This window comes from Argiope bruennichi, chromosome X1, assembly GCF_947563725.1.
Source record: "Argiope bruennichi chromosome X1, qqArgBrue1.1, whole genome shotgun sequence".
In the NCBI taxonomy this organism is placed as follows: domain Eukaryota; kingdom Metazoa; phylum Arthropoda; class Arachnida; order Araneae; family Araneidae; genus Argiope; species Argiope bruennichi.
Genome location: NC_079162.1, coordinates 84,169,321 through 84,182,928, shown reverse-complemented (window position 1 = coordinate 84,182,928; position 13,608 = coordinate 84,169,321). Strand labels below are relative to the sequence as shown.

The following is a 13,608-nucleotide window of genomic DNA, read 5'->3' as shown; positions in this document are numbered from 1 at the left end:
TATTTTTTCCATGAATATATATTATATACTCTCCTTATATTCTAGATCTAAATAAAACAAGAGAACTTAGAATAGAGTTCACAAACTTCCTCACTAAATATTTTTTGACAAAATGAGGGAGTTTGGTGTGAAACAAGATCTGCATGCTCCAGCTACGCTTACTGGGCATAAAGTACCTACATATTATTTATCTACAATTATATGCTTAACGAAATTTCTGTAAGTTTTCGTTAGGGAAAAAACATTTTTGGCCTAAAGAAAAATTCTTAATTATATCTTTTAACTACCATATATGTATATTTTTAATGTTTTTGATGGAGAAATCAATTTCATAAGCCTAATTTCTAGTCTTAAATAATGAAACTTCAAGTGGAATTCCCAGAAATGTCCCTTAGCAATTGCATCAAAATGTTCCATTCTTTAGGATGAGTTCGGATTTGCTTCATTAACGAATAATGATTCGATAATTGATACTGTTTTTTAACTAAACGAAACACGAGAAATAATGTTGCACATTTATAATGAAGAATAAGCATACAAAAAATTTTTCCACCTCTAAAGAGCACTCTAGAATGCTATCACTCCATCATATTCATATTACTGTTTCAGCTATATTAACAGTCATATACGCTTTTCGTAATTGCAGTGTGTTTTTGCGATGTAACTGGATCATAAATTGTTATAATGGATTTGATCAATTGGACGCATTTCTTACAAGTGAATTGTTCTGTCTGACGAAAAGGATCTTAATTATCCCCTAAAACAGTCTAAGGCACAATTTCTAATCATAAAAAAATAGAAATTTTTTGGCAAGAATTATTGCAGAAATACATGATTTCTTCAACACTGCACTTTTGAGCGAAAAATAAAATAAAATGAAAAATTTTACAACCGATGGACATTTCGAAACAAAATTATAGCAAAAAATGTTAATGTAAATGATAAAGGAATACATGTACCCAAATTTAAATTTCAGTTATGACATACAAATATTTAAATAATTGTTTGCTCATAAAATCATTAAACAAAATAATTTGAAATTTTCTCAAAAGCCAAACCGTAAAAATGCGCTTCGAAAATATTAACACTTCCCCTCTTTCCTTCGAAAATGTCTTTCTTTGGCATTTAAATTCAATACCCTGTATTGGTCACCTCGGACACCACTTGGACACCTTGTTTTCTTTACTATATACTCATTTTTTGTGTAGTCGAAACTAAGGAAAGGAAATGTACTGAATCTAAGTTTTTAAAATAAGTCTAGGTAATATTTTTAACATTTGTAAAATAAAATAATTTTTATTAAAAAGAGAAAGAAAATCAGAAATATTTAGTTCAAAATTGGGACATACGCAGGACTTTTTCCGGTCAACGAAGCAAAATTTAGTGCGTTTGTTCCTTTCATTTGAATTTATTTTTAAAAAATGTACAAGCTTGGAACTTCCTGAAAGGGTTCATTTTATTTTAAAAAAACCTTCTGCTAAAATTATTTGCACTTAGATGCTTTACCTGAAATATATAAAAATTAATAATGTTAAAATGCTCTTTTATCGAATATATTTGTTTATAATTTGTATAATAAATTTTTCAAAACAATCTTTAAGTAATAAATGTGTGTAAGTTTTATTTAGTGAATAAAGCCATAATCTATTCATTTGCAGTCACTCAAATTATATACATCCCATTGTCATTCATTCCATGAAAGATAAAAAAGAAATCGGAACTGTATTAATAAATGCTCCATGGTCAAATGTTTAGCCTTATTCAAATCACGAAAACCCTAAAAATTATAAACAATATTCATGAATTAATTCATAAAGAAATGCTTTCGAAAAAACCGACCTAATCTAATCTGGGATTTATGTCGTATACTAACCGTAATAAGATGATGTATTAGATACTCCCAGAATCACGATATTTCCGCTTTAAAATGTCTTTCCTTCTAAAGCGTATAAAGAATTGCCTTTTTGTACGTTTTGGTTGTTCAACTTTTCCTCATTTTGCTATCATAAATGAAAAATAATCCTATCAACTTTATTTAAATCGTAAACTTGTTTTTCTTAAGAATTGGAAAAATAATGATAAATGTAATTCAGAAAGCTTTACTGTAAAAAAATAATTTAGGGAGGAACCGAATAAATCTTGAGAAACTTAGGTATCTTTAAAAGAATATTGTAAGCATTAAGGATTTTTATCCCTTTACTCGGAGAGTGAGAAAATGCTGAGAGCAGCAGTTTTATAGAGCGCGTGTAGAATTAATTAAATATAAAGTTGGAATTGGATCAGGAAATAAGAGAACATTTCAAAACATCAGCATTTAATATGGACTAATTAAGATAAAAATTAGGAAATTAATTAGGATTTAAATTAGATTAAGAGATATTATAACATATATATGTTCCTTCTTCTAAAACTTCTTGCAAAGAAAAAACTTTCATCCGTGAATACTCCTATGGGTTTACTCATATTGTAATTGCTCAGTAATTATTTTAATTTTTCAATTACATTTGTTTTCCGAAAATTAAATGCAATGCCAAAAAATTTTTGAGACTTTACTTTTGCAGTGTAGTTATACTATTGTGATCAAAAAGTACCTACAATGGTGACATAAAACAAAGGGTATCAGTTAATTGGTCAAAATTTATTGCATCTCCTTCAAAGTAATCTTCTCTGACTGCCATGCTCTTCTTCCGCAATTTTATCCAATCATCCCAATATATGCCATAAATTAATTTTTGAAACCCTTTCAGAGTTGATAATGAATTTACTTTTATCCAATTAATCGACTTAAGATGGTAAGCAAGAAGAAGCAATTTCAACACTGGAAAAAGAAAAAAATCAAACGGTGCCATTTCCGGTGAATACGGAGCATTTGGAGCATTATTTGATATTCTTTGTAAAAATTTAACAAATATTAATAGCACTGTGAAAAGATGCATTATTGTGGTGTAAAGTTCATGAATTATTCCTCCCCATTTATTGATGATTTCGATTTTTTTCCACATACGAATTATTTCAATAATGCTTGCAATAGTTAAATGACGATCACTAAGGGTCAATCCTCTGATTTAACAGTCATATTAATATAAAGAGAAAGCAGACAGTCTTTCAGAGCTTCTATGACTGATTCTCAACCTTCTTCGACATAACGCTTTTTTTAAACATTTACTCCACTCAATCGCTCCTGCTTTTGTTAAGAAGTTTTTTTTTTTTTTTTCGCAACATTTCAAATATTTTTGAAGAAAGAATTTATTTGCTCAAATAAATTTTAAAGCATATTCTTTACTCAAATACATTCTAAATTTTGGAAAAAATAAAGTTAAAATTTACATTAAAAACAAATTTGCTTTCAGACGATAAAATGAAATAAATTCTTGACTGTTGCCATACGTTTATAGAAGTAGTAAAAATGTTTGATAAAAGTGTCTATCTATCTGTATCTATCCATATCTACTGTAGATTTATTTAAATGAATCATTTCGGATATGTTTTGTTCAGAATAATATGTTGAAATGAAAATATTCTATTCTAGGCATTCTTCATTTTGTGATAAATATTTCTATTCCTTCTGAACGAGTATCTTACGAAATAAGAGCTTTCAACACTGAAGGCTATTATGGATTTTTTCGTATTCCTATGGGTTGCTTTTTCTTTTGGACTAATAGAATAAGCTATCCTACAGAGCTGAATGCAATACCGTATGAAAGAGATTATATTTTCGACTCTTACATTTGTATAGCCTTAAGAATATATCGTGCCAAAGAAATATCTCTGAGTCTTATTCAAGCTTTTCATGCGAGCACGCACTTAGACATGATTGATATAAAATCTCAAAACGAATTCCTTCAACTTTATGAAATTTCCTTTTTTATTTTATTTTCTTATAATGTAAACTTTAAGGAAGAGAGACGGATATGAAAAATATTGCAATTACAAAATGTAATTAATTAAATAGATATATAGGACTTTCAAATATTGTATATTTCTAAATGCCTTTTTTTTTAATATGTCCTACTTTTTCAAAAATCATTTGTCATTATATAATAGGATTTTTTCCCTAAAAGGCTTACTTTTTTTGTTCAGTTACATTAACTTTCCGTTTCGACGCAACGTGAGGGCTATATTAGTACGGACCACATCCTAATATAGTTCAAGCAACTCATATGATTAGAACGATACCTAGTCTAGCATCCTCTCCCTAAACTTCCGCATCACATCAACAAGTGGACTTTGAGCCCATAACATTAAATTTAATGTACGAGGATCTTACATACACAACAGATATTGACGTGAACTTATAGCTTTCTAACCGATACTTTAACCTTATCTTAACCAATACCTCATTACTTGCCCATACCGATACCTATTATGATTCTTTTTTTAAAACGCAGTACATATACTGCTAATTATTTACTTTTCCTATGTTCAGATTCATACAAATGCTGCGGCACTAGTGACACAGTTCTTGAACCATACCATGACCGAGAGCATGAACCGGCAGACGAATTTTGTAGTTTCTTTCCTTTGTTTGAGGTCTTAAAAGGCATCATTCAAAAATTGGTTGACAGATACCGGATTTAGCGAATTGCTTGTTCGCTACTCAAAGTTATACCATAAATCCTTAGAATACAAGTACGGGTCAGTTCCCCAAGAAATTCTCCGAGCAGAGCAATCTATATTTCCATATATTGGTCAGATAGGCGCAATCTAGATGCTCCTAGGTGGCTTGGCTAACAGAAATACGATATTCCTTTGTATCAGGAATGCTTAAGTCATAGATTTACCTAAGTATACTACTTGGTAATAATTTCAATCTGACGGCTCGACCGAACATTTACATAACGTAAATGGTCAGTATAATTAAGATAATACACAGAAGGCTACTCCACTCCGCCTACTCAAAAGGCCTGGGATTTAATTTGAATGACCGATCCTCTACGACAGCAATGGCGGGAGATAAGGATGAGTCCTAAGGACCATCACCGGTCACGGTACAACCCTTCCCCCGGGAAGCACGTTCCGTCATCGGTACGAGGTAGCCGATCATAACCATTTCTGTACCCACTAAGGTGGCAAGAACCAACCAAGCCAGAAGTTTCTCATGCTCATATTTGAGGTGCCCCGCTGTAAGAGATAATTAAAGATAAACATAGTGTTCTATTTAAAACATCTTAACCTTCATTAAAAATACTTTTGCTCTGGTGGAGATACGATTTCCATCATAGTAATTACAATCTTTGAAGAAACATTTTCATTGTTTATAGATTTTACTGTAAACTTTATGATGTATTCAGATTAAACCCTTTTGATACACTATTTGAGAATATTATCTTCTCTGAAAACAGACAAATAAAATTTGTGAAGATTATATATATATATATACACACTCCACATCTTTTGATGGATTTTTTTCAGTCAATAAAATAAAACTTTAATGTTCAGAAATTATAGATACATAATCTGACCAGAAATTATAGATACATAAAACATGAGTGGAGATAGATTTTTCATTAAGAGAATAATTATTTAAAAATTATCAATCTTTTTGAAGGATTTTATAACTGAATGAACTCTTTGATTAGAAATTTTGATCATTAATCTTGATGATTATTTTCTTCCTTTTTTTCCTTCTAATAACGAACGCGGTTAATTAATACCGTGAAAATATTCTTGCGTGCCTAAAAGGGAATATCTAAAATGTGTTTTACTGTAAGTAGTGTTTCTGAATTAGCTGTTCACATTATTTATTCTATGAAAATTCCAATTGTTTTCATACACTTTTATTTTACTTCACTTGTATCATGTTTGTAACGATGGAACTTTGTAATACATTTTATATCATTATAGTATAGTTATATAGAGTTCATACATTTTTTTTTTGATGTGCTATAATTTTGAAATTTTGAACACTTTTGTATTCTTGATAGTTTAATTATCAACAATACTATCTATTTGAGTAACTTTTTTATATTATTAAATTCCATACTCGAGACGGCGCCTTGAAGCAAAATTGTGAAAGATATTTTATATATATTTTGTAAATAACGATTAATTTTATAAATTAATAATTGAAAAGTTGAAATCAATTCAAATAAAAAAATCTATTTAACTGCACTTGTATCATGTTTGTAACAATGGAATTTTGTAATACACTTTATATCATTATACTATAGTTATATAGAATTCATTCTTTTTTTCTTGATGTGTTATATTCTTGAAATTTTGAACACTTTTATATTCATGATAGTTTAATTTAGGGTTTATACAAAAACCGACTTTCGAATTAAATATTTCCACAAAAAAAAAACCGTTTTAGCCGGTTTTCTAATTTTTCAAAAAAATTAATTCAAAAAAAAAAATAGAATAGGGGAAAATATTTTATTTAATTTATATAAAATAACAAAAAACAAAATCAATGTCAAAGTCAAAATATAAAAAGAAAATTAAGAATTACATATACATATTACTTACACAAAATAACGAAAATTCAAACAAAAAATTTTAAATAATACTTATATTATTTTCACTAGTTTTAATTTCTCCTAAGAAAATAGGATTTTAAAAAACATAAAATATCCACTGAACGGTGGCTAAGTCTTGTTCTTATTTTGGATACAATATTGCCTGAAATTGAAAATACTCTTTCACTAGCTACTGAGGTTGGTTTTATAGTTTTCATGGCATCAAATAGCAAATGTAATTTTTTTTTCTTTTATTTGTTGACTCAAATAATTAAAATTCAGCTTTCAGTGTCTTTGTGTTTTGAAATTTTTCTTCAGGGTCTTCAAGAAACTTTTGAATTCATTTTTCCATGACTTCTTTTAAAAAAGCATTACTCTGATGAGTAGTTTCTTCGATTTACTCTTCATCAGAATTGCTTTCCACATAAGAATTCGGATATATTCTAGACATTATAGTTCCAGATAACTCAATAGTCTCGGTTTTTGAAGCTAAAGAAAATACACTAGATTTCTTCGCTGAACTAGAAATGTGCAAATGCGGCAAAAGACTTGCCAATTCTACTTCTTTCTTGAATTTGTTCTTCTAAAGCATATAATAATTTCAAACTTATTTCAGTTTTTAAATTTTTTAGGTCATCTAACAGAAATTCAGATATACCGTTTCTTGTTAATAAATTGGTATATTCTCGCCTAAGCCTTCAGCTGCTAAACCAATCGATCCCAACCAATAAAATTCAAAATATTTGTTTGTTGGTTGGTTTTTTAAAGAAGAGGAATATCCAGGCGTTCAGGAAAACCGGTTTTCATTATAGTGTAGTTATTATTTAAAAACCGGTTTTCAAATGTGGCAAATTTACTTTATAAAACCGGTTTTTTAAAACGGTGTTTGAAAAACCGTCAAACTCTAGTGTAATTATCAATTAAACAATTTATTTGAGTAACCTTTTTATTTTATTAAATTCCATACTTGAAATGGTGCCTGGAAGTAAAATTGTGAAAGATACTTTATATACTTTTTGTAAATAACGATTAATTTTATAAATTAATAATTGAAAAGTAGAAATAAGTTCAAATAAAAAATGTTTTTTTTATAGAACACTAATTAAAATGTGTTTTAAAAACTGCTTTTGCTAAGGTATCCTTTTATTTAATATAGAAAAATTATTGAACAGACTGCTTTTTTTTTTTTTCTATGACTTGCTGGAATAGTGACAAATTTTGAATCCACATTTCAAGTTTTGGCTATTTTAAAAATAAGATACATAAAACATATGTTACTTACATCTACAAACGTTCCAGCTAATCGATATGTTTGTCCAGGTGGTCTGTCTCGAGGCTGGTAACGATAAAACTCCACATGGTTTTTGTACCATTTCACAGAATATAAGTCATCTCCTTCCAAATCAAAATCACACTTCAGCCAAACAGGTTCTCCGACGGGTACGGCTCCAGGCACTGAGATGTTCAAGAAACGGAGGGCATAACAACCTGCATTTTAAAAATAATTTAGACGAATTAGTTTTCTGAATTCAATATAGCATTCCTATTAAATATGTAGAATAAATTTTATGAAACAATAATTATTAGTTATTGTTTTATAAAAATTACTCTACATGTCAACGCTAAACTATTATTACTAAAGTTAAACGATACTTCAATAACGACTTTTAAAAATGTTCACTCAGTTTTTCAAATAAGAAATTAATAGTTTTTAAAAAGAACAGGCTTAAAATAAAGCCAATAATGATCCATATTTGTTTATTCTTAGTTTCGTACACAATCTGTCTGTAATTTGTAGAAAAAGTTTTAAGAATAGGCATTGATAATAAATGAAGACAATCCATTGTTTCTTGATCGATTTTTATTCAACACAAATTATTTTCCGTTTGTAAAAATTGTGTTTTTTAATCAATTTTATTCACATTTCCTGAAGGTGAAGAGTCTTGAATTTTTCTTATTACACTTATACATTCACTACGACAATATTTTCTGTCCTTAATTATTATTTAATCCACTGATTTAGAACAGTATTGAATTTTTCACAAGTGGCGCCATCTGATATGAATTTGAGGAAAACTGATTTCAAGATTCTATAATAACTAAAATAATTAAATTTAAATTTAAAAGCTGAAAGGTAGAAAAAATTAAAATTAAACTTTCCTGCACACTAATAAAATAATTTTTAGCTGTTTTTATGAAATTTACTATGGATTTCTTATGAATTTTATTTCATAACAAGTAAGTAAAGTTTTTAAAGGAAAATGATTCGACGCAAGATTAAACCTGCCTTAATACTAGTCAGTACTTGTCATAGTTATTTTATTTCAAAAAGTATTTAAATGATAAAATAATGTATTTAAATTTCATTCTAATATTAGCAGTTAATTTTTATTTAGCCTAAAGTTATGAGTATTTTCAATCAGCGTAAAAACTTTTTTATGTTGTGCAAAATATTCGCTTTATAATTTCCTCCTCGGCGTGGTCAGTTTCGAAGTAATGTAGTTATATGAAAATACATGGAATAACTCTATCAGCAACCATTTCTCAAATGTTACGTGTAAACGTATCTTTTTACCTATGATGGCAATTTTGGGAAGGATCGCTCCATTTTGATCTATGGCTAGATGTCGTGAACTGCAAAAGAGATGGCGCTCCTTCTAGAAGATTCCGCACCATATCACCATACTTCTGTACCACAAAGGATTCAGTGCGCATAGCTCTCCAATGTCGAAGTTGTAATTTTGTGACAAAACCACTACTGTCCCCTCCCTTCAGGCAGACAACTCGGTTTTAAGGAATAGTATAATGTGAGGAACATTCAACATTTTGGGTACTGGCATCTAGCTTCTCAAATTATCATACCACAGAAATATGCGAGCATTTTGTGTCGAATCAACAATAAAATGCACCAAGATTGTATGTCACTGGACATATAATTAATTTCATTTTATAATTCTTAATTGACTCTCTCTATATATATATTTGTTTTTGTCCCATCTGCATATAATTGACGTTATTTCATTAGTTCTGCAACACACGATATATCGACCAAAATGCGGAGATTCTGGCTTCGGAACGTAATGCAATCCTGTTTCGTTTTAAGCCTTTAAAATTCTTACAGTTTTGTTTTTTTTAGTTTAGTTTTGTTATATTAACATCCCGTTGGGCTATTTTGGGACGGACCTCGTAATTTTGAACCGCGGTCAGATGACGACGACGACACCTGAGCTGGAACCCCCCTCTCCACACCACACCAACGGGAGGACGTTTGGCATGACGGTTTTAACGGGCAACAGACCCACTTACACGACGGCTCTTCGGTGGAATCGAGTCTCGAACCTGAAACCCTACGGTTCACAAGCCGAGATTTTACCACCAGGCCACCGCGGCCTTTGCTTGTTCTTCCTATTCATATGCAATTTACTATTTTTTCTGCCACCAAATGCAGAAACTCACGATTCTTCGACCATGAAGACCATCGTATGATAATATTTTGTGTTATTGTCCAACAATCGAGCAAGGTTTCTAGGATCCCCCCCCCCTTTTTGCATCCCCTTTACAGCCGCAGACCAGGAATCCATGACACAACGACCACAAGCCAATACGATTACACCATATAATCATGTGTTATGTCATGATCTTCAAGCACCTTGAGCGTTTTTACGTTTTTTTTCTTTTTATTATAATTTACTCTATTTTATTGATATTTATCGATTCGTTCTACAATAGACAGTAAAAATTGTAGATCCAAATAATTCAGAAGATTATCACTCATATTCCTGCATAGTAATTGGCCAAATTGACCACAAAGTAGCGTATACGGAATGTACATGAAAGAGACTTACTATTAATTACCAAATTCGCTTCGATAAGCTTCAAGGTATCCATCTATTAGTTAACGAGTTTTCGGGTTTTTTTCTATGACATATTTCTACATAATTCACTGCAAAAAGAAGTTACAGCACTCTGTGAGTGTTTTTATTGCTCTTACACTGCTCATCATTACTCACAGTTTAAATTAGTTTAATGACTAAGATTAGCTCGCCAATCTTTCATTCATCTGAGCGGACTTTTAATGAAGAATGCTTCTTATCTGATTCTTAACCCTTATCATGATCTTGTATAATCTGATTGCAGTTTTTTTGCGGATTTTTTTATGAGTTACGATAATTGTGATAAATGATTTATTCATAATTCGAAGCTTTCTTTTACTCTATTAGGTTAGTGAAAGGCAAATGCATTTTGAAAGGAGGTTGGCTTTTTTTGCCTTTTATGATTCGTTTAATGAATTACAGGGCTTCGTCTTTTATCGCTGCCAATTTTTTTTTTTTATCAGAATAAAAAAGATATTTCCGTGCAAGAAATTTGTTCCGTTGTATTTTAAACTTTTTAGTACACCTGATACCATTCATTTCATTCAATATGAATGATATCAAGGACTGGTGAGGATTGAATAGATTTTTATATACAAATAGAAGGTAATTTTCATTGTTCTTAATCGAAAAATAAAATCGGGAAATGGTATCGTCTGTACTTCCTTGTGTACTTTCACTCATGAACACCTCTTACACAATATAGAATAAAATTATATAGACATTACACAATTAATATGTTTCATAACCAAGTTCCCCAATGCCATAGTGGGTTAAGACATACCACAATAGAAGAACACGAATCAGAGAAAGAAGGCTATGAATTAAATCCTCTAATTACGTTAATCAACAGCTTCTTTAAAAAACTGATATACCACGTTTTGGCTGGCGCTTGATAGTAAAGGGCTCGCTTAATGTTTTCTTACAGTCAAAACACATATGCGGGTCATTTTCTCCTGAAAGACCTTCAAGAAGGCTATATGTTTTATATGTATTAGAAGTACCTTAAGAGCCCCAAAATTTTTTGGTTTGATAGAAGATTCCACGTTTTTATAAATATACGATAATAAATAAAAAATACCATTAGGAAAATATTCTATTTTTTAGTTGTTATCGACGGTGTAAAATGTATTAAATGATATTGCCTAGTGATCCTTATGCAACTATATAGAGCAAAATCAGAAATCAACTTGAGTAACAATGAAAGAAAATATATATAAATACCTTTTATTACGAATTATCTAGATTTTTTTCCCATTTGCAAAATTAAAGAGTAATTAATTCTGACTCCATTCGCAACGGATGGTTTGCGTGACGGAGTGAGTCTTGCTTTCTACATAAAAAAGTATCTGTGAAATCATAAATAATTCATACAAGAATTAGAATGTACTGCAAAGTCGATAAAATTCAGCAAATATCACACTCCATAAAATTTTGAAATTTTCATTTTTATTTCGTGAAGATTTTTTATTTAATATCTTTCGTCAAGTATACATTAAATATTATTTTTGCAAATAATTTTAAAAATAAAAATATATTAATTAAGAACTGATTAATTAATTCTTACTCCATTCGCAACGGACGGTTAGCGTGACGGAGTGATACGTTCCTACATAAAACGTATCTATGAAATCATAAATAATTCATACAACGATTACATTTCATAAAATTCTTAAAATTTTAATTTTTATTTCATGAAGATCTTTTATTTAAAATCTTTCGTCAATTATAAATTAAATACTATTTTTGCAAATGATTTTACAAATAATATAATGTATATGAATTAAAAATTAGGTGTTTGTCAACTTTGCATAAATACTTTCTAAGTTGTAATTGACTCCTTCATTACAAGTTTATTAACATAGAAACAAAACAAGTTCTGTTCTATCTGTGAGTTGAGTGAATGTTCCCTCCTATAAAAAGGGGGTTGTGCAAGCGAATGAGTGACGCGTGAGTGGCAAAGTCGCACTCTTGGCCCTAGTTGGCGCTACTAAAACAGGAGACGCACCCTCTATCGGCTGAAATCGCTGTCTTCGTAACAGCGGGCTTGTCTAAGTGCAATAAGAAACAACAACAAATATTATACAATGACTAGCTTCCTTAAATAAAAACGAACTACTAAGAAGAATTTGATGATACTGAAAATCTCCGATTTTTTCAGAAATTATTTTGTTCCGAAAGAAAATTAAAGGTTTTATTATTATTATCTTTTTTTAAAGAATTTGAAACTTATAACTTTTTCCTACATTTTCTTTACAATTAGTTTAGAAGTGCGAAAGATACATCATTTACCGTGTAATTTTGCCATTTTGTAAATATATCTGAAAGATATTTCCCATTTAATGATGGTTCAGACGATTTCAGAAAATTAGATGATTATCATTCAACGGCGAGGAAAGTCGTCTCATTACTTAGAGGGTAATAAAAGAAAAAGTCGCAAATTATGATAAAATAACAAACTTCATTGAACTTCATGAAATCAGAAAACCTCATTGAACAACTACAAAATGAGAAAATTCACAATGCCACTCTTATAACTGAGAAGGTTTTATTTATATTAGTACAACAAAACTATGACAATATACGTATACATTAAGAGAATTTAATTTTTCACATGTGTATATGTATTAAATTTTTTAAAAAGGCTTTCCTTTTTTTTAATAGATCTTTCTCCATTAAAATTTTAAATATAATTTCATAATGGTACTATATTTCGGTTGTCAAAATACTGCAGTTATTGTTTCTCCGGTGTGTTTTTTTCTTCTCTCCTTTAGTTACAATACCTCATAAATGCACAGTAAGATTTGATATAATTTTTTAAGCAATAACTCGCCAAAAGTGATGGTCGAGGTGGCATGATGTTTAGGTCTCGACTTCAGAATTGGGCGGTTCTAGGTTTCAGATCCGATTCCATTGCAGAAACGTCGTTTAAGCGGGTTTGGTGCACGTTAAATCAGTTGGGGCCAAATTTCCTCCCGTTGGTGTGGTGCTAAAATTTGGAGAGCAGGTTGCCAGCTCAGGTGTCATTCTCGTCATCTGACAGCCGAGATCAGTCCAAAAATAGCCCTTGTGTTGCTTTAAAACGTGTCGTTAATATAACTGGACTGAAATCGCCAACGTGACAATTCACAAAATTTCAATAACAACAAATCTATATTCCTATTTTTCCCATCAACCAAGATGGCGGTCGTTTTACTATCATTTTAAAGGTTAGTGAACTTTTCTCGAGCTTGGCGATCTGGTTGTATTGCAGTTTTCAGTCTAGCCAACGACTGTGA

General features: G+C 30.2%; 1 protein-coding gene across 1 annotated transcript in view; it reads right to left on the bottom strand.

Moving 5' to 3' along the window:
• Positions 1 to 13,608, bottom strand: part of LOC129958833 (uncharacterized) — a 237,069-nt gene that overhangs the window by 95,793 nt on the left and 127,668 nt on the right. The window contains exon 2 of the mRNA XM_056071546.1: positions 7,741 to 7,946. Coding sequence (XP_055927521.1) covers positions 7,741 to 7,946 — 206 coding nt within the window. The remainder of the gene's footprint in view (positions 1 to 7,740; positions 7,947 to 13,608) is intronic.